General features: G+C 47.5%; 6 protein-coding genes across 6 annotated transcripts; 4 read left to right on the forward strand and 2 right to left on the reverse strand.

Moving 5' to 3' along the window:
* Window positions 1-414: 414 nt before the first annotated feature.
* Window positions 415-975, forward strand: EPUS_06964 (uncharacterized protein; the record flags this gene model as incomplete). Its single annotated transcript, XM_007788076.1, has 1 exon — window positions 415-975. The coding sequence occupies one exon, from the start codon at window positions 415-417 to the stop codon at window positions 973-975; it is 561 nt and encodes a 186-aa protein (XP_007786266.1).
* Window positions 976-1,323: 348 nt separating this feature from the next.
* On the forward strand, window positions 1,324-2,712 carry EPUS_06965 (uncharacterized protein; the record flags this gene model as incomplete). The annotated part of the gene is made up of 1 exon (XM_007788077.1): window positions 1,324-2,712. One exon carries the CDS (start codon window positions 1,324-1,326, stop codon window positions 2,710-2,712), a length of 1,389 nt encoding a protein of 462 aa, XP_007786267.1.
* Window positions 2,713-4,232: 1,520 nt separating this feature from the next.
* Window positions 4,233-6,442, reverse strand: EPUS_06966 (uncharacterized protein; the record flags this gene model as incomplete). The annotated part of the gene is made up of 8 exons (XM_007788078.1): window positions 4,233-4,374; window positions 4,463-4,562; window positions 4,628-4,771; window positions 4,821-4,933; window positions 4,993-5,281; window positions 5,338-5,457; window positions 5,530-5,882; window positions 5,946-6,442. The coding sequence occupies 8 exons, from the start codon at window positions 6,440-6,442 to the stop codon at window positions 4,233-4,235; spliced, it is 1,758 nt and encodes a 585-aa protein (XP_007786268.1).
* A 1,149-nt stretch (window positions 6,443-7,591) lies between these two features.
* EPUS_06967 (uncharacterized protein) lies at window positions 7,592-9,747 on the reverse strand (the record flags this gene model as incomplete). The annotated part of the gene is made up of 6 exons (XM_007788079.1): window positions 7,592-7,907; window positions 7,960-8,088; window positions 8,130-8,377; window positions 8,456-8,711; window positions 8,771-9,516; window positions 9,604-9,747. The coding sequence occupies 6 exons, from the start codon at window positions 9,745-9,747 to the stop codon at window positions 7,592-7,594; spliced, it is 1,839 nt and encodes a 612-aa protein (XP_007786269.1).
* A 1,435-nt stretch (window positions 9,748-11,182) lies between these two features.
* Window positions 11,183-13,202, forward strand: EPUS_06968 (uncharacterized protein; the record flags this gene model as incomplete). Its single annotated transcript, XM_007788080.1, has 2 exons — window positions 11,183-12,857; window positions 12,919-13,202. The coding sequence occupies 2 exons, from the start codon at window positions 11,183-11,185 to the stop codon at window positions 13,200-13,202; spliced, it is 1,959 nt and encodes a 652-aa protein (XP_007786270.1).
* Window positions 13,203-14,535: 1,333 nt separating this feature from the next.
* On the forward strand, window positions 14,536-17,913 carry EPUS_06969 (uncharacterized protein; the record flags this gene model as incomplete). The annotated part of the gene is made up of 1 exon (XM_007788081.1): window positions 14,536-17,913. The coding sequence occupies one exon, from the start codon at window positions 14,536-14,538 to the stop codon at window positions 17,911-17,913; it is 3,378 nt and encodes a 1,125-aa protein (XP_007786271.1).
* Window positions 17,914-19,594: the final 1,681 nt, after the last annotated feature.

A 19,594-nucleotide genomic window follows, 5' to 3' on the forward strand; every position in this document is an offset into this window, starting at 1 on the left:
GTTTTTGTAATATTTCAAATTAATATTTCTTGGCTTATATAAATAACTCTAACTCTAGAAAGAATTCTATCATATTAGGATTAAAGTTTATTATATTATTATATTTTAATTTTAGCTAATAGTTAAAAGATTATTATTTTAAAAAAAAGTGGGCGGGTTGCTTGTATGGGCGGGCTGCTTGTGAACCACGTTAGTACGTTTTGTACTAATACTAATCTTTTCAGCAAGGGGGGTAGAAAAATTAGGCCTGTAGCCGTAGTACCAGCTAATCTGTCATCAAAATCCATGCCAAGAGCGACACCAATTGTTTCGATGGGCCTCGGGCGTGCGCGGTCAGCATTTTTATTAGCCTGAGCCTGACCGTGGTCCGGCGGTCAAATTGTCGCGGGGCACTTCCTACACCCCTGATCAACGATGACCAATCTGCTGGAATCAGCTCATACACATCTGCAAAGAGCCGTGCAGCATCTCGAGCTTTCAAAATTGCAATACGAAAGCGCTAAAGCCACATACCAAAGCGCAAAGGCTGTTTATGAAGCCGTTGAAACCTCGCATCTCAATTCGGAAAGCACGTCGCCAGCTACCTTCCTCTGCGATTCTTGTGCCGCTATCTCAATTTCAAACATCTTCGACACGGCTTCGACAAGAAAGGCGTATCGACGCAAAGTAGGGGATCTCTTTCAAGCCGTAGAGGGATTGTCCTCATGCGTGCTCTGCAAATTCCTGATAGAGGCTTTTCAACTGGGAGATCCTGAACACTCGGAACGGCTTCACGCTCATCTAAAGCCAAGAGTTACTGCTATTTATTTCACGTCGGACCCTGATGGCAGACCATGGTCTAGGAAGGCAGGTGTTGACACAAACCTGTCCCCCTGCCCTTTCGTCTGGCTCCAGACCGGTCCACCGACAGGGACGGGCGAGCCACACATATGCATCAGCTTTGAACCAAGATCCGGCGCTGATGCGAAACCGTGACCCCTTGAACAAATGAGATATCCTCGTTGGAGAGAGCCTCTCGAAGCGTTCAATGGCTCAATAAACTACGACCTTGTGAAATCTTGGCTCAAAAAATGTGATGCCCAGCATGGCAGCGCATGTAACGGCGAGGAGGCTGTTCCCAGCCAGAGTATTTTCCTCATTGATACTAAAACAAGAAGAGTAGTTAGTGGCCAAAAGCATTACCGGTATGTTGCTTTGAGCTATGTGTGGGGCAAAGGTCCAGATGCTCAGTTTTCATGTTTCTATTCGCGAAATCAGTCACAGACACCAATGAGTGCGGCATCTCCTGTTTGTACTGACCTACCCACTCTGATTCCGCAAACAATGGAGGACGCTATTACATTTGTCAAACATATTGGTGAAAGGTATCTCTGGGTAGATTTGTTCTGCATTGATCAAAGTAATAAGGAGCAGAAGCAAAGTCAGATCAATTCGATGGATCGAATATACGCTTCTGCTTACTTGACTTTAGTTTGTCTAGATGGCCGAGATGCTGATTGGGGATTGCCCGGCATCTCCAGGCCACTGCTGCAAACGATTCAGCCGACAGTTACGCTAGTTGCAGGTCGTCTCACGGCTACATTCATCTACTCTGTATGGGATAACAACGGCAATTCGGTCTGGGACACTCGCGCTTGGACATTGCAGGAGAGGCTGCTATCTCGACGGTGTATCATGTTTGCCAACACATACATTTCAATGACATGTCAGGCAGAATTCTTTCACGATTCTGTGAGCACTAGCGTTGAGGCGAGTGGAATCAAAAGCTGGTTAGGCGATGATTACTTCAGAGAGGACGGCTCGGGAATCGACCTAAACGAGGAGGAATGGGACTTCAAGACGTTTGACGCGCTGGTCTCTGTGTTCTCTGGCCGCACATTGACTGTAGAGTCTGATGTGCTCAATGCATGTCAAGGTTCTTTGAACAAAATCAGTAGAAAAACGACATACAGCTTTTGCTTCGGTCTGCCCATGGATGACATCCTCCGAGCCTTGCTTTGGAAGCCGCACCATGACCTCATACTAAGCAGACGACTAGGATTTCCTTCATGGAGCTGGCTTGGATGGTCTGGAAGAATTGAATATGCTTATTGGATCGCCGACATGTCAGCCTACCACGCGGACGATTCCAAAGCAGAAGTGCCACCGATCAAAAGACCACGATTATCTGTGTTCAAGCCTTCGACTCCACACCCAGAAAGCGCGAAAGCGTTGAGTTATGGGACCGAGCCTGATGGGAAGCCATCAATTCGATTCTCGTCAACTGTAGCCAAGTTCAGACTCCGCATGGTACGGCCAGATGGTGTAGCCCATCGGAACTTACCACCCAATTCCCAGCAGCCCAAAAACGCGGTTGGCGACCATTGGACTATGTTGAATTCCGTGGGCAATGCAATTCAGAATCTAGCGGGTGAGTATCCCATCTTCGAGCATACCGATGTTTTTTTCCGCCTCAAACCAGAGTATTCTACCGTCTTACTTCAGCAAGAGAGCAAAGCTGATTTGCTTTTCATCCATCATTGGCCTCGGATTCGAGATTCTAAAGACTCTAACAAATGGCTGTACGACATGGTAAGCGCATTGCTCATCATTCGGAACGAAGATAATACGGCATGGCGTTTAACATCCGTTCTAATGAAAGCTGAAGAATGGCATGCTCAAAACCCGCTTCCCGAGATAATCATCTTAATTTCGGCATCAAGATGCCTTTGACGCAACAAACGAGCTGGTCTCGCATAGGAGGACAGGTGATTCTCGGCTCTGCTGGACGGTAAGTTTCACGATGGACCTGCTGATTGATGGTGGTAACAACAACCTGGCACTCGAGCAGTCACACCTGGAGCAAGCGGCCGGCTATGACCGCCTTCTAAATGAAAGGAATCCCCGGGTGTAGGAGGTCGAGGATATAGACCAGTGACGACCCAGAATGGCAACACAACTGGATGCGGTCCAGGAGCTGGACGATCACCAATGTGTGGGATAACTCGGGGGGATCAAGAGACTGGACACGCCCACTGAAAAGGCGCTCTTGTATATGGAATAGTAAATACTGATAGGCATCCTTAATCCGGCGTAAAATTAAAAATAGAGAAGAAAAAAACCGCTGTGAATTTGTTTAATTAAGTAGTTTTTGCTTGAGTTTTGTTGACTTATATAATTGCTGTGAGATCCGGGCTTATAACTGATGAACTATGCTGACTTATTAATAGATAGTATGTAAATAACAAGTTGTTCTATCTATTCAGTACGAAAGGAGAGCGCATTTATACATACAAAGTTGCTATGTCAAGTGAAATAGCGCGAAACGCAGATACCAACAATACATGCAGGGCTTAGACAAAACGCGTACCAATTCTGTAACAAAACGCTGGTGACACACGTAGCAAAATAGCGCAAACTGTATTTTTGAGTGCAACAGCTGGCTCTTCAGCAGGTACTGGCAATCCGTGAAAAGGTGCATACTATTGCTCTCCGGCAGCTGGATGAAGTGTCTCATTTATCCGTCAAAGATCCTGCTTATTCCTCTTAGACGGCGAAGGTGTATCCAGATAGAACATTAACTTCACGATATCCGGAAATAATGGTTCTCATATCTTTTTATTAGCCATAACAAGGTTCAGCAACCTACCAAGTATCACTGGTCATAACTTTCGCGCGGACAGTCCTGCAGTCAAGACCCTCAAGATGAGGGTTTGGTAGGTGTTCACACACTTTCTGCGGATAATGCCCTGGATGAGCTGCTACATTGCCCTCAATATATCCAATAGAAAGACAGTGGAGCGATCGTGCAGCTATACAACCACGTTTCGCGCGGAGAGCAGGTAAGACTTTAAGTAGGATTGCTCATGGTGGTATCATGTCCTTCGTTTTCTGCTGGGGGATGCGCAAGTAGGTGTACTACCATAGATCCGAGGTCAGCCTTTTCTCCTACAGCCGAACAAAAAGACACAAGAACAAGAAAGGTGCTGCCCCCAAAGAAATATAAATACCTACGGCGTTCATGATATTGGCGGAGAAAACCAAGCCCAGCGTGCTGATTCACAACTTTGAGACCATCAGGCTCGTACTGTACGAACCACGCCGGAAAATTCCAATCGACATCCGCGGCATCATTGTTCAATACTTGCTCGAAGAACAATTCAGATACTGTGACAATGCAGGGGGTTCAGTCATTAGGGCACGGTAGACGTTTTGCAAGAACCCGGCTATATGAGTGTGGTGGCAAAGAAAGTTTACTTGCATTCTATGCATATGGAGACTGAATGGCAACCGCTGAGAAGGATCATACGATGTTCCATTGTCGAAGGGTCGAGGATCAGGGACATTTGGGCGTCGGGTAGGTAGAAATCGCGAATCATGAGATCACCAGCGGCACTGAACAGAGATTAGCCTCGCTTGTTCTCTGGCAGGGAAGGTAATTCGTGACAGTATGGAAAGAGGGAGAAAATGGTGCGTTTCGTACCGCTGGAAGACGATAATCTCTCCGGTTCTAGGGAAGCGGAGATAGTGAATAAGAAGCTCCTGCTGAATTGCGTGAAGGCTAGAGAAAAACGTCTCCGCTGCTGGGGGCCTAGTTGAGCAATTCAAGTATTGGGTACTGAGGGGTGCAGACAGTCAGGAGACATACCCGAGATGCTAACATGTTCTAGCTCCACACCTGTACATAACACCTGCTCTGGTTCTCTGTTGTCTCTTTCCGCAGTGCATGGTACGTCGGACATGCGTATTAGACGCGAATTGGTCACATAATCGAATTGTGTATTCCGGTCAACTTCCTTGCTGTCAGTAAGTCTGCAATACATTTCAGTAACACAACTCACTATTGAGGATAAGGCGGCAGATGTGAGAGTCTGTTTCCGCTGCTTCATTAGTAGAGTTGAGATTGAGTATAAGCTCGCAATGAGGCTGATGGAGGAGTCCATGGTTTGCAGGGCTTTCCAGAGTATCAATTTTATCGTGCGGCATGGATCTATAATGTAATAACTGCACTACATCGACAGAGTGTTGCGTGTACCGATGGCCATTCGAGATGAATGATGTGGATTTAATTTGTCCTTTCGATTGTTTTGAGCTGTGAAAAGCCTGCCGTCAGTCCCCGGCAAAGGCGCTTCCTGAGAAGACGAAGCATATTCCACGGACCTTTTCAAGTCTAGTATCGAAACATTCTGTTCTCCTTCGATCATTGAAAGGTATGTTAGCATTGAACTAATGCCACTACTCAGGCACTGCCGTCCTTGAGCAAGGGCGAGCTGATTGATATGCGATTCGAACTCGCCAAGTGCTATTCAGTTCACAGCAATCAATGCTTGTTCGTTTTCAAGTTTCATATTTGCTTACCGGAAGGCATGAACCCCGTGAGAAGTAAAGAGATGGGTCCAGGTAGGCTGCTAGAAGCGACGAACAGCTGCCAGACAGGTTGGCGGCCTGCTACTCTGACGATAAGGCTGACGGTTAGTACTATAGAGTGAAAAAAGTTAGCGTTCACACATCTAAACATGTTAGAGTCAAGCGAGCAGTATTGAACCATACGTGCACACCCCAGCTGCCGCTCATGAAGGTCTCCAGAAGAGTAATCATCAGGCCGGCGGCAAACGCAACGAAAAATCCTCGAACCGCCAGCACGCCCCCAGCTCTTAAGCCATTCCGGATGGAACGAAGCTTTTGGACAGAGAAGGGATTTGTTGGCACTGCTTGACGTCTCTGCGTAGACGGTGAAAGTCAAGCTTGGGTCTGACTCTGTATTCGGCTGGCTAACCCTTGATGGGATCTGTGCTGTAGGATCTGTTCTCGGGCGTTGCTGATTGGCAACGAACCACTGGTATATCTCTTCGAGCATATCGTGTATGCCATGAACTTGCTTCCCCATTTTCTGACTCTGAGAGCTGGAAAGGACAGATTAGACGGGTATGCTTTGGACTGGTACGACGAGTCATGCTTGGACGGACTTATTCAGAGCGTTAACTGCCATATTCAACCCGTTGACATGGACTGTCAGCGTGCTCCTTAACTTGTCTAGATTTCCGCCTTCTGTCGTCCATCGGATCTTCTTCCAGTTCTGCAGTAGATCCTTGCGCCATCTCTGGCGGTAGCTCAGCTCCGTCTCCCTCCGCGTCTCGTCCAGCTCCATATACTTGTCGACTAGTGTTTCCAGATGTTTGAGCACTCCTTTGCAATTGTGCATCATGTGTGCTAGGACATTATCTCGGAGCGACGGTTCGTCCCCGGCACTGCTCGCCATAGCCTCCAAGATTCTTGCGCTATCATTTCGCGGTACCACATGCTGGCCGAGGAGCTCCAACGCTTTGCTCAGGTTGTAGAGCAAATCTTGAACTTCTATGAATTCCGAAGGTGCTGATCTACGCCCCGAGCTGAATGCTTGCCCTAGTCGAAGGGCAACTGTCGAGAGAATGACAGCGTCACCAATGCCGAAGGAGAAAGCCATGCCTGGGTTGACTACTGCTGCAGAATACAGAAGACGGAAGACGGAATCATCTTGATGGTGGAGAGGCTCTAGGGACTCGGTAAGAAGACACAAGGCTGCAAGTCTGTAGCCAAGACGAGGCGTCCCTACCTGGCTTAAAAGCAATCGGTCAGAACCCAACCTGACATCAGCCTCTCCCAATATCATCAATAACCCACAGGTCTACAACCCGTTCAACCAATCAGTCCCAAACTGCCAGCGTATTCAGCTGTTAACTACAGATGATGCATCGTGCGACAAGCTGTTGTGCTACTGGTTGTCGCACTACATGCCGTTGCAGTACCAGTTGTAATAATATAACCTGGAGGGCACGAAACTGGGCTCTCTGAGCTGGAAGAGTGGCCCAGAATCTGACCCCTATAAGGAGCTCAGGGTAGAATTCAGTCGATGCTCAGGGGCTGCTCAGGGCTGCTCAGGGCTGCTTACTCATCGCTCAGGTTATACTCACGTGTGCTCAGGTCTCACAGCGGAAATGGAATTAGGAGAGGTCAAGATTCGGGTCTGGATGTTGCGGTATCCTGCACTGAATCTTGACCACGCCTTGGAACCCAGTTGGGTTGGCCATTTTTGCTGCCTGACTCAGGAATTAGTTACACGGCTCAACTTCGGCTCAGCCGCTGCTCAGGCTGCACCGCCACTACTCCCGCTTCTCACCCTGGTACTGCTCAGGGGTCTCAGTCTTGCTTCACTCATACTCCGTCCGACTTCTGAGCGTGTGTTATTATCAACAAACTATATCCCGCCTGCAAATGCCGATTCTTAAACTTTTTTGTCATTTTTTAATTGATAGTCTGATGGTTTACTTTTGGGACCTCCAGGGAAGAGAGAGGGCACATTAAATCCTCCTGTATAGTACATCAAGAATTACGTGTTATACTCATCTTATAATATGATGATTTTCAATGATGTCAACGTTTAATTTAACTTTATTTCCTCTCTTCTTTTAAGATCTTTTTTCTATCTGGACACAAGGACAATGAAACAGATATCATCCTTCCTCGCAATATCCTTGCTACCTGTTGAAAATGTTGCAGCTGTCGGCGCTCATACTGCGTCAAATCCAACATCTTCGAAGAGATTGTGTTGCCTGTGGATTTGGTTTGCAGCATCCTAGGCCGTTTTTGAAGGTTTCAATTGAACGTTTTTGACGCTAGAGCACGAACACTTTGCACAGGATTCGTTCGGCAGCTCGGAGAGCTTCTCATTTAGGTCGGTCAGTGGAACTTCCTTTACTAGGCGGCGCCATGTGCCCTCCCCATGGGCATCGTACGCCCGCCGTTGCAGCTGGTAGACGCCATCCTGGAACCACCGGTCCATGCGAGAAGACTTGTTCCGGACGATGAAGAACTTGAGGAGGACGAGGTCGATAATCGTGACAACGCATGTGAAGGTGCAAACGAAAGCGAGTGCGAAGACGTTGATGTTGCTGGGCACGATGTCAAAACTTGAAACATGCGCAAGGCTTTCTGTCTACTCACACGAAGCCACCAGGGTTTCTCATCTTCTGTTTGCCACAAAGCTTTTGTTTACCTTCCGTCAAGTTGGTCTTCATCAAAGGCGCCACATCAGGTTGGCGAACAGATTTGCCGATTGCATACTCAACCATGCTCATTTGTAGGTTGGCCCAGAGGAAGGACTCCCAACCTACTACTTCCTGGACCATTGGTCGTCCGGCAAAGATGCCAAGAATCCAAAATTTCCGGCCAAATTTTGCGCCTTTAGGTCAAGGTTTGCGCTTTGTATGTCCGTCTCAAACATGATGCCCACAAGCTCTTGCATTGCGGCCACCTGTACGCCGCTGGCATTGGGAATGTCTTCGAACGGCAGACTTGGTATGCCTGTGAGATTGCTACAAGAGTCCGGTGTACCAGCCGCTTGTGCATGACAGAACTGATACTGGAGTAGGTGAGTTAGTCATAGGTTCATGGTGCAGAAGAGGCGGACGAAGAGGACCAAGGGAAGAAGTGAACTTACTTGTAAGGTGCATCCGAGTGCAGAGATTGGAAAGTCGGAGTTGTAGAAAGTAACATTACCTCTCTGCTGGTCACTGACTTCGTCCTCGCGCCTATGTGCTGCAAAGAAGGGGTCATTGATGGGCTGGCGATAGCGCATCTCGTTTTTCGCAATGAAAATAGCAACAAGGTCGGCATCGCTACTCTGCATTTCTAGAGGCGGGATGAAAGTGCTTGAGATGGCATTGTTGTATGCATCCCAAAATTTGATCGCGATGCTGCAGAAACAATCAGCTGACGTTTGGTTGGCGAGTAATCACGAGGGATTCGCGCTCACTTTGTAGTATACCCAGAGGTGAGATTCGCCATCAATAAACTCAGGGCGTAAGTGAAGTTCGCGTGCCCGCCTGCGGATCCAAGATGCACTATCATAGCCTGCTCGTTTGGCAGTGGTGGCCGAGAAAGATTGGGGATAGAAGACATATTGACGACCGAGACCCGATTTTCCACCTCCAAAACTGCACATGTCGTTGTCTTGCGAACCTTCACTCGATCTGTCGGATCCAGATTCAACCCAAACGCATCATTCAGGTCGACCAGTCCTGAGTCGAGTCGAATCGCGGGTTTCTCAAAACCTTTACATAAAGCCGGAGTGAACGGACAGTCAAGACGTTCCTGGGTAAAAGAGATACTAGGACGTGTGAATGACTTGCAGCGTTCGGGAGTGATGGAATAGTTCTGATAACACTCACGGACGTAAGCGCGGCTGGACTCTCGGACCTTGTCCATATGCTGCCTGTATGGATTCAGAGCTGTATCATTGGTCTGCTGGGCGTTCATGATGGCATCCAGGTTCCAAGGTCCACAGTGGGGCTTATCGACACAAACTTCGATGTCGGTACTCTTTACCACGAGTGACACAAGGACTCCAATTAAGACAGTTCCGAGTGTGAATATTAGCCCAAGAAGGATTTGAAGCCATGAGCGAAGAAAAGCTTTATCAGTCTTTCTCCACATCCACCAAAGCTTGATCCACTCTAAGAGCAGCGCACATGGTGTTGGCAACGTTCGAAGAAATGCTTGCTGTTAGCGAAAGAGTCCATCGGCCGCACGACCATCGGATCGAAGTTGATGGTAAGAGAAGGTAATCAGATTCCACAAACGACTTACACCCAATGTGGTAAGGAGGGCAAGGAGAGCGACGACCAGGTTACCAGTCTGTGTATCCGTGGTTATGATTCTGCCCATGACCGGGCCAAGCTCAATGTTGATCCAAAGGCCACGTTTGACATACTCTGCTGGAAGCTGTGACATCGCGAAAAATGGAGTATCAAAAAAATAAGAAGTGCAGAAGTGAAACAGACCAGATGCGGGTGCTTCGATGGGAAGGACGTATTGCATAGGCTCAAAGACAGGAGATCCGACCGGCAACCGCTATTAACAGAGTGTAAAGGATATCGTTTTTCAAACATTGTGCAAGGGATCTGCTGGACGCACATATATAACAGTTGTGCATTTCGTGTGGTAGTGGGGTGAGTCTTCACCCTGGGCAAGTTTGCACTCACTCTGACAGTACACATACCGGCCCCCAAGTTTTTCCTAAGAGACATCCGGATACAATCATGCTGGGAGAACCTGCTGTCCTCTGTGCCTTAGTGACAGAGGCTGACAATGAATAGGCAGGCAGTGGACGACTCTCAATGGATATAAGTAAGCGAGGAAAAACAATGTCCACGGACGAGCTAGCATAGTCTTGACAAGGGCCGGCGGCTAGGGCATCCTATAAAAGACAATTAAGGATCAGTTGTAAATGAGTTGAATAATTCTACTTATTCAGCTCATTGTTACAAGTCTGTCTACTATCTCATTTTGCAAGATTCTTGATGGATATACGTGATAGATCAGAGAAATAATATAGCCCAAGACGGTATCCTCTTGTGCATTATTTGGGCGTTAGTAGTGGATTGAAGGCCCTTCTGCATGAGAGATAGTGACACCCTTGATGGCGGGGTGCCAGTATAAGGAGGCCATTTCTCGACCGAACCATCGTCATAAGCCCTTGCTTCAGTTGCTGACAATGATTGTCGGTTCACCTGAGCGTTCCTAACATGTTCCTCTTCCTATTCCTCTCCTTGATTCACGCAGACCGTAGCGTCCTATTTTTATCATGTAGGAAGGTTGGTGCCTAATGGGATATGTTGGCAGAAGGTGCCCCATTTCGCACCTTAAAATGGGAGGGGTACTGTGCGTTGCATAAGAGTTGCGAATTCAATTCGCAACTCTTATGCAACGCACAGTAATCTGGTGGTGCGAGTTGTCTCTACGCTGTTTGGTGGCTTGGCGGAGGAGCCACAGGCCGGGGGGCACTGCATGGCATTCCTACAACGTGCAGCGCCAAGAGGCGGGAATGGTACGTAAGTTGATTCATTGCCTTCTCGCCCTGCATGATGCCTATAATTCCTACTGGAGTTGGAACTAGGCTGGCTGGAGTGAGTTGAGGGCAAACAGAGAGATATATATCCCCTTCTTAAACTCCGCCAAACACTGTTTCGTGAATACCCTTATTCTCATCGCTCTGGCTCGAGATGCCTTGTTGGTGAATATACATATATGATCCGTTAAAGAGATTGAGGCCGAGGCCGATGGAGCGGCTGGCATTCGAGTTGGTAGATGTCATTGACGGGTAAGCTCCTCTCTGCCTACTCTGTGTTTCCCTATCACTAATACTTCCAGCACTCATGTCGACCGTATGTTCTCCTACGGCAATGGAGAATTCAAGCACCACAGTGATGATGCTCCTACCACATATACCTTCTCTGTATCCAGGGATTGGACACAAGGAAGACTCGAAATCACAATATGGAGCCCATTCCTACGGCATATGCTGACCTTTACGAACCCGTACGTCCTGGGTCTTGTGGAAATCGTGCAGCAGTACCCTGTTCTCAAAGCAAATTTATCTGAACTGGAAGATCCAAACTCGCCATGCCTGTTTGCTGAGAACGCTTCCGAGTTGAGGCTTCTGACGGAGGACTTCCTTCTTGACCGATCCATGTTCAACATTGTCAACCTCCAATATCTCTATGATCAAGGCATCGTTCCTGAAACCTACTGGCGAGATATGCGACACCGGTCAACCATGAACGATCTGATGCTGGTAGATGAGGCTTTCAAAGCACATTGTCATGATCACACCGAAGGAATTGAGGAAAGCAATTGGCATTCACTGTTTCAAATCGCGTCAGACTCTCCCTGTCAGGTTGACGAAGTTGGTGGCTATGCCACTCACGCACAGTTAGAGAACGAAATTGAGTGCTCCAGCAAACTCCCTTCGAAGAAACATCACATTCTTAAGGCCATTGAATTAGCGACAAGCGAACTGAGACTTTGGGCCGATGGCTGGGAAGTCCCGGTCGACGTTGAAGACTGCTTGATATGGACACTGAACTACTCGTGTCAAATTAGCCAGGCAGAGCTAGATTTTCTGGAACGCGTCACGGCCGACTGCCAAATTTCATCCCGGATCAAGTCCCTACTTTACCACTCAGGTTTGCAGGATACTTTCGGCTTACAATTCAGCAATATCATTTTTGATGATTTGGGGGAGGGCAAACTTACATCGATGAGCCTGTCACTAAATGCTGGATTCCGCGTCATACGCCGTCCCTCAACAGACGAGAAGCAACGCCTCATAACAAGCAGGCTTCATGCAGCGTTCAAGGCAGAAGACCAAAATTTTCGTGACAAGGTCAGGAAAGTTATACTAGATCAGCAGGCAGCTAGCTACCAGAAAGCTGCTGGTATGAATGCGAATCCCTATGGCTTTATCTCCCGGCGGTATTACAGGGCTTGGGACAAAGGTGTAGCAACAATCCGCCGATTCTTGAAAGGCAAGCGCCCAGATACCCTTGAGCAAATCTATCGTCTCCTCCAGGTGGCGTATGTCATGGGTTCACAAGATCCGAGCAATCCAGATTTTCGAGCGAGCTTTGTTAATGACCTAGATCGGTGGAGGATCATAGTCCCGGAACACAGCCTCCCTAGGTTCGATGTTATTGCTGAAGCGGTCTGGAAAAAGTCGTTTGAGGAAGTCGAATCCAATGCACCACAAGAGTATGGCTCTAACGATACCTTGATCCAACTTCAGCAGCTACTTTCCCAATTAATCTCTCGTTTCCCGCTGGTCGATACCCCCGAAAAGAATGATCAACAACAAGAGTGTCCCACGCCGGAATACGACCAAAGCTTCAAAGGCGCTACAGACACCAACCAAACACTAGAGCTGAGAATCCTAGACGGATTGGAAAACCCGCGAGCATATGCGGATGTCAAAAAATTGCCAATCTGTTCGAGACCTCCTGAGCCTGTCATCGTGCTGATGATGGCTGGAGCTATCTTTGGCTTCATTTTTTCATTTCTATTGAGTAAGGACACACTCCTCTTATCAAATTTCCAATGGGTATGTCACACTGTATATTTGTTCAGATCACTTACACAAAATCAAAAATTCAGTTCTTGACTCATTCAATTTACCAAATCTACGCGCCGAGTTGGTCACTGGACGGAATCTCTACTTTGCGAATTTCGAAGAGCGAAACCTCTTTACCCTTTCCTTGTACGTCAAGCTTTCGTCTTCTTCGTTTTGGCAGAGAGAACAAAAGACCCAGAACAACGGCGGATTGGCCTCCCAAAGCTTCGTGCAATCAAACCAGGAAACCCTGGGCTCGAACTTGACCATCTCTGAGGCATCAAGAGTGGTTCAAAGGTAAGATGCCACCACCCGGCCCCTTCTCCCCTCCCCCCGCAAAAAGCCATCTGTTTTGTGTCCAATCGGCTGACGTTCTCGGCCTATTGTAGTACTATGCCAACTACCACAACCCGACCGCGGGAGCCCCACGAGGGAAGAGCTCAAGCTAACGTCGATCAACCAAGGTGCCGTCGGTGTGACAAGCAATTCTCGAACATCGGCAATTGGAACAGACACGTGCGTTTTGATTGTAAGCGGAAAGCACAGTTCCCATGCCGAAATCCTGGCTGCAGGATGGTCGCCACCAGGAAGGCGTACCGAGACAAGCATGAGACGTTGAAATGTCCTCAGAGGTTGATTGCCAGCCAGGAGACTTGGCTCTTAGATGCGTATCGGACGGCTTGCACGCCAAATTTGATCTTCTAGAGGAGGCTTATCTCCTACCCTCGTCTTTCATTTCGGATGGAAAAAGGAAACGCAAGGCATCATTTATTTTATTAAAAAGAGAAGAACAGCCATACAGAATACAAAAATACTATTGCGAGAATTCGTAGAACAGAGAAAGATTGTAGAAAGAGACGAATCATGCATCGATGGAATGCCCGCTGTGACCCTATTGGCGGGGTCGCAGGCGTCACGTGAGCCAATGTAAAATGGGTGTGGCGTTGGGGTTGCCAAATGGGGGTGCCCGGAACAGAGCTTTCATCCACCAGATTCCAGTCGCTGTCTTGCTTTACTCTTCTCGTCAGAGGCAGCCACCATCATTCTGCGCTTCGTACTGTGTTGGCTGGCCATTGCTCCTGACAATATTATCATACTCTGTGATAATCAGACGGCAAACTCTTACATTTCTTAGACTATTATAACAAGGCGGTCTTATTACTTCACACATCAAGCCTTTTATGGATATGTTGAGAACAGCCTCTGTTCGATGGCTACTCCCCAGCACAAAGGTCTCTATCGATGAGCTTATAATTCGCTGTTACGGCTAGAGCTTGTTGGTTCAGTCATCGCGCTACGTGCTGTTGTAGTACTAGAAGATCATACCACAACTGTGTCAAATCGGCTACATAAATTGGCGAGCTAGGAATCGGACTGGTAAGGCTGTACGCCGCCCACGGGCTTCCATCCACTCTCCTCTTCCTGAAGAAAATGGCGAACTACAGGAGCAGATATGGCGCAAGAAGTGAGATTGAAAGAATCCCTGCTGGAATTGTTTTTCACCGGACTGGACACCACCACCGCCCGGAGCCAGGGGAAGATCACGTGATCGAACCTGCGCCGCCAGTCGCTGGGAATGGGAAGATGAACTCCCCATTTCTGCCCATACGGCACGTATTATCGCAAAGGACGAAATGGACTGTTTGCCACTACTGGAAGTTTCACTAGACGTCAAAGTTTCTGCAGCGATATCGCGAACACTCCTGACCCAGTCGTTCATGAATTATAGCAACATCCCCATCAAACAGGCTAATTATTCCTTTCCCTTGTACGACGGCTCTATCGTCGTTGCTTTCCGCTGCTATATCGGTGAAGATACGGTGTTGGTGGGTAAGATCAAGTCTAAGGAAGAGGCCGAGACGGAGTTCTGTGAGGCTGTCCGGCGTCGACGTGCTACTGCATTGCTACAAGAACACACACCAGAAACCTTTGAGATCAATTTAGGCTTGATCCCAGCCCAGACAAAGGTGAAGGCCGAAGTAACATATATAAATGAGTTGAAGGCTGATCTAGGTGGAGACGGCGTCCTTGTCACTATCCCAACATCAGTGGCTGCCAGATATGGAAGCCCACCAGAGGGATACGATGGAAAGCCGGTGACTAATGCCTCAGTCAGAACCACCGAAAGCGGCTTAAGGATTCAAGTTGAAGTATATGCTCCAGTCCCAATCCGGAAACTCGAATGTCGTACCCATCCCATCTCAGTTGAGCTTGGGGCGGAGGGCCATGCGACGCCCGCTGATTCATTTGGAGATCTTTCACCTGGATCCAATGTGCGCGGATTCAATCCCAACAAAGCCAGGGCGACCCTCACGGATCAAAATGCCTCCTTGAGCCGAGACTTCGTCCTTCTGATACTTACTTCCAGTCCGGGCCCCTTTCCTTCTCGAGCTTTCGTCGAACCGCATCCAGACCGCCCACATCGTCTAGCAATGATGGTGACCATCAACCCTTATGATTTTTTTGCAGCTCATCTCTCTTCGACTGCCTTTAAGAGGGAAATCATATTTTTGGCAGATAGATCTGGCTCCATGACCAATAAAATAGGGGCTTTGAAAATTGCCATGAGGGTGTTCCTTAAAAGTCTACCCCAGGACTGTCACTTCAACATATGCTCCTTTGGGTCAACATGGTCATCCTTGTGGCCTTGTTCAAGAGAATACTCCCATGAGACGTTGGACCTTGCCGAACGCCATATTGCTATGTCTTTCGAGTCGAACATGGGTGGAACCGAACTTCTGCCGGCACTACAAGGTATTGTCAGGGAATGTATGACGCTGGGAAATCGCAACACTGAGATTATCGTACTCACGGATGGGGAAGTGTGGGAGACCGAGGAAACCATTGACTTTGTCCGCTCAACGCGGACGCATTCCTCAGATAAAGTAAGGTTTTTCGCCCTTGGCATAGGCGATACTGTATCGCACAGGCTGGTAGAGGGTATCGGACGTCAAGGGGGCGGGTTTGCGGAAGTGGTTGCTGTAGATGCAGCAGCAAGATGGGAATCGAGAGTAATACGAATGCTGAAGGGTGCTCTGACACCTCCTCGATGGCAATGTAAGGTGCGATCAAAGGACACATTCGGAAACTTCACTCCTTTGGGCGCTGGTGAGGCTGCTACAAGAAGAGACGCAGAAGGGATTACTGAAGCAGGCATTCAACAACCTGACTGCGTCCAAGCTCCGTTCCGCATCCCATCTTTACATGCCTTTTCGCGATATTCGGTCTACTTCTTGCTCGACGAGCAGACTATGAGCGACTTAAGCAACATTAACGTCCTCGGAATTACATCGACAGGTGAGGAAATTTCGGTCGATGTCCAAGTAGAGAGAGTCGCCTCTGCCACTACCATCCATTCTTTGGCTGCTAAAGCGTTGATGAACGACCTTGAAACTGGCCAAAGCTGGTTGCACGCTAAGGATCTTGGGACTTTCAACAATATTCATCCTGACGAAGTTGAAGAAATAGTTCGGCACCAGGCGGAGACATATGGTAAGGAATGGGGAATTACTGGGAAATGGACCAGTTTCGTTGCTGTCCACAGCTCCACTGAAATTGAAATGGCCAGCAGGGTCTATAGGGCAGAGCCATCAGAGCTCTCCGATTTGACGCGGCAAAGATATCAATCTGGCTACGGCGCGAGATCTTATCCGTCCCCAGCGACTTTGGGGGGGCCGTACTCTTCTTCAACCGTGGCAGCGCAGCAATTACGTCGGACGATCGTACCTAGGGAGTATCACAGGGCGGGGTATGCGCCGAGTGACAGGGTGAGGTTCAGCCCCCGTTCCTCGACGCAGTATGACATTATGACAGGATCATCTGTGAAGGAATCAGCTATGAAGGAATCAGCTATGAAGGAATCAGCTATGAAGGAATCACCTAGGAAGGAATCACCTATGAAGGAATCACCTATGAAGGAATCACCTATGAAGCCTTGCGAAGCGGGGAAAAGCAAGAGCCTTGAAACACTATGGAGACGACCAGAGAGAACTCTGAAAGGCCTTTCAACCGAAAACGCCTCTTTGATCGATCCACCTTCGAGCCATCATTTCGACAGTGGGAGCTCTTCCGCTCGCTTCCGAATTGAGGAGGGACCTCCGTCGCCATCAGAATGGGTGGGTAACCTTGAAACTGTGTTAGAACCCCCTTCACTAGATGTCCAATCTTGGGATTACGCTTCTCAAAAGGTTTCTCACTCAAACAGTTCTGAAATCACTGCATTACTACCAGATATTCTGCCCAGCTGTGTTTGTACTGAACGTGAGAAGCTTGCTCGCGAAAGTACAGCACCACATGAGATGAGTCAAGGAAGTGAAGCTGTAGTCCGAGATGACCCAATGCCAACTGACCACTATTCATCGCGACAAGATGACACAACAGCGTTCATGTCTCCGTCAAGAACCTTCCAAAATCACATGGATGAGGACTTCGAAAGCCCAAAACAGGGGACCGCTCGAGGATTCGATGTCTCGCTAAGCCCTCGCTCTACTTCTTCATTCTTCATGAACCTGATCGATCTGCAGTCACACGAGGGCTTCTTTGACCTTCAGGAAACCGTCCGAGAGACCGTACTCAGCAATTTCTCCTCCCATTTATTGGAGCGGATGCAGCAGCTCTTCACAGGAGAGAGCAGCGAAAAGATCACCCAAATACAACCTCTCAGTCTTAAGAGAACGTCAGAACTACTATGCGAGACCATCATCACGATCTTCTACGTTGAACATCAATATGCTAGCTTATCCGGGCTGTGGGAGTTGGTTATCCGAAAAGCACGCGATTGGGTGCGGAAAGAGGTGGAGTCAGACGCATTGAGAGATGCGTTGGCAGACATGGTCCGAATGTACTGGCAACAAAGTGATGATAGTTTCATTTCAAAAATACCGGATACTCACCTGCCCTCTTCGCGAGATAATGTTGGGAAAAGGAAAGTCACTGCGTCTATGAGCGGTGCCTGGAAAAGACTTAGGAGCCACATCAAGAAAGAAAACTTACAGACCAAGCTCTCAGGGTAGACAGGCAGCGGCAATTTTCTTGCCCTCTGGACAAGAGAGTTGAGGCGACTACCCTGAAAAGGTTACTCTCCCCTGGGCAAGGTTCCAGAATGGCGAACACATTCATCCTCTGATTCCTTGACCAGGAGGGTAAAGAGTTTAGACCCGATTATTGCCTCTTTGACTAAAGGCGGTACTGAAAAGAGATGGAATCCTCCTTGCAAAGATGCAACGGAATATAGACCCGACCTTGCGAAAGTGATAGGCAAGATTTTTCTGACTACCTGTCTAGACATCGAATAGACAGAGCCAATGTCCGCAGTCCATAGAGCTGTACTTCTGAGTATAAGGTTTAAAGAATCCAGAGAAATAGTGAGATATTCTTCACATCTTATCTTCTGGGTCACTAAATAAGTATCACTACAAATCTCTTCAATTTTGATGTGAAAGTACTGCTGGGCTTGATTAATTAGCTGAGGAGTACTGTGAGCTTAAATCTGCGGGCCAAAGGATCAGCCTTCTAATTAGTACAAAGTTAATATTTCTGTCTTCTTGAGTTTAATGCATAATTTTAGTATGACTATAAGGTTTTAAACGCCTGCAAAACTATTCTTTCTGAACTATATATTTAAATTTCTAGTTACTTATATATATATTTAATTAAACGCTTTAAGTTATTAGTGCTTTTAGCGCTAAAATAGAACGAAGAGTAATCAGAATGTCTAATTAACTAATTATATAAGCTACTAAAATAGGGTAATTATATTTAAATAAGATTTATCTCGAAGAGTATTGAGACTCAATTCAATAATTATTTAGTTGTTCCACTCTCAGATGTACACTGCTACATAGTCTGGTCCGGTCCGAGCTTTGGTCCGAGCTTATACTGAGCCTGTCATATATTTTGTGCGGTCTGAGCCCTAAATTTCTAGATTTTATGTGAGAGTGATCTGAACCTGCCCCCCCTAAGGCTCGGACCAGCTCGGACCATGTAGCAGCCTACTCAGATGCAGTAATTTTAAGGCGAGATACTCAGTAGAAAAAGCTAATGGTAGACGAGAGGTTATATAGACATTTCTCAATGATAACACAAATGAGGACGGTCTTGCCTACTTAGCGATGACTAAGTCTTACAGTATGCACACGTGTGTTACACGACTTTTGACTTACAATATGCCTGGCAAAGACAGTCGCAGCTGGCAACGCCTCCTGACTCTTCAAAGCCAGATACTAGTACGCACTCATAATTCATTATCTTGCTTTGGTTAAACACTGAGAGGATTAAATGTAGGAAGTAAACTGATGAACTGAAAAAGGTCAGCAATAAAACACTAAGTACTATAATCGCAATCGCGGGTTACAAAAGAGCTATTTTCATTCGATGCATACTGAGCGAGTATAGGTTTTAGATGATAAGATGGGAGTAGAAAGAAGATATTCGCGTGGAGTATATCCGCGTGAGGAAATCATGACTTCCCAAGCTCAGTGTTTGATGTTGTTAGTTTCAGAACAGAGGATGTCACCATCATTATTGCGTGGAGACCGTCAAACCACATCATTCCGGTGGCGAAAGAAATAGAGATCGTTTGATTTAGACTGCCCAGAGAACGGAATCGGTGATGGATAGTAATAGCAAACTAATCCCATGTATAGGCGAATCGCTAAACAACGAAGAGCGATCTTAACCCAGTAAGAAGGCGGA

The sequence above is a fragment of the Endocarpon pusillum genome, assembly GCF_000464535.1.
Source record: "Endocarpon pusillum Z07020 unplaced genomic scaffold C711795, whole genome shotgun sequence".
Taxonomy (NCBI): Eukaryota; Fungi; Ascomycota; class Eurotiomycetes; order Verrucariales; family Verrucariaceae; genus Endocarpon; species Endocarpon pusillum.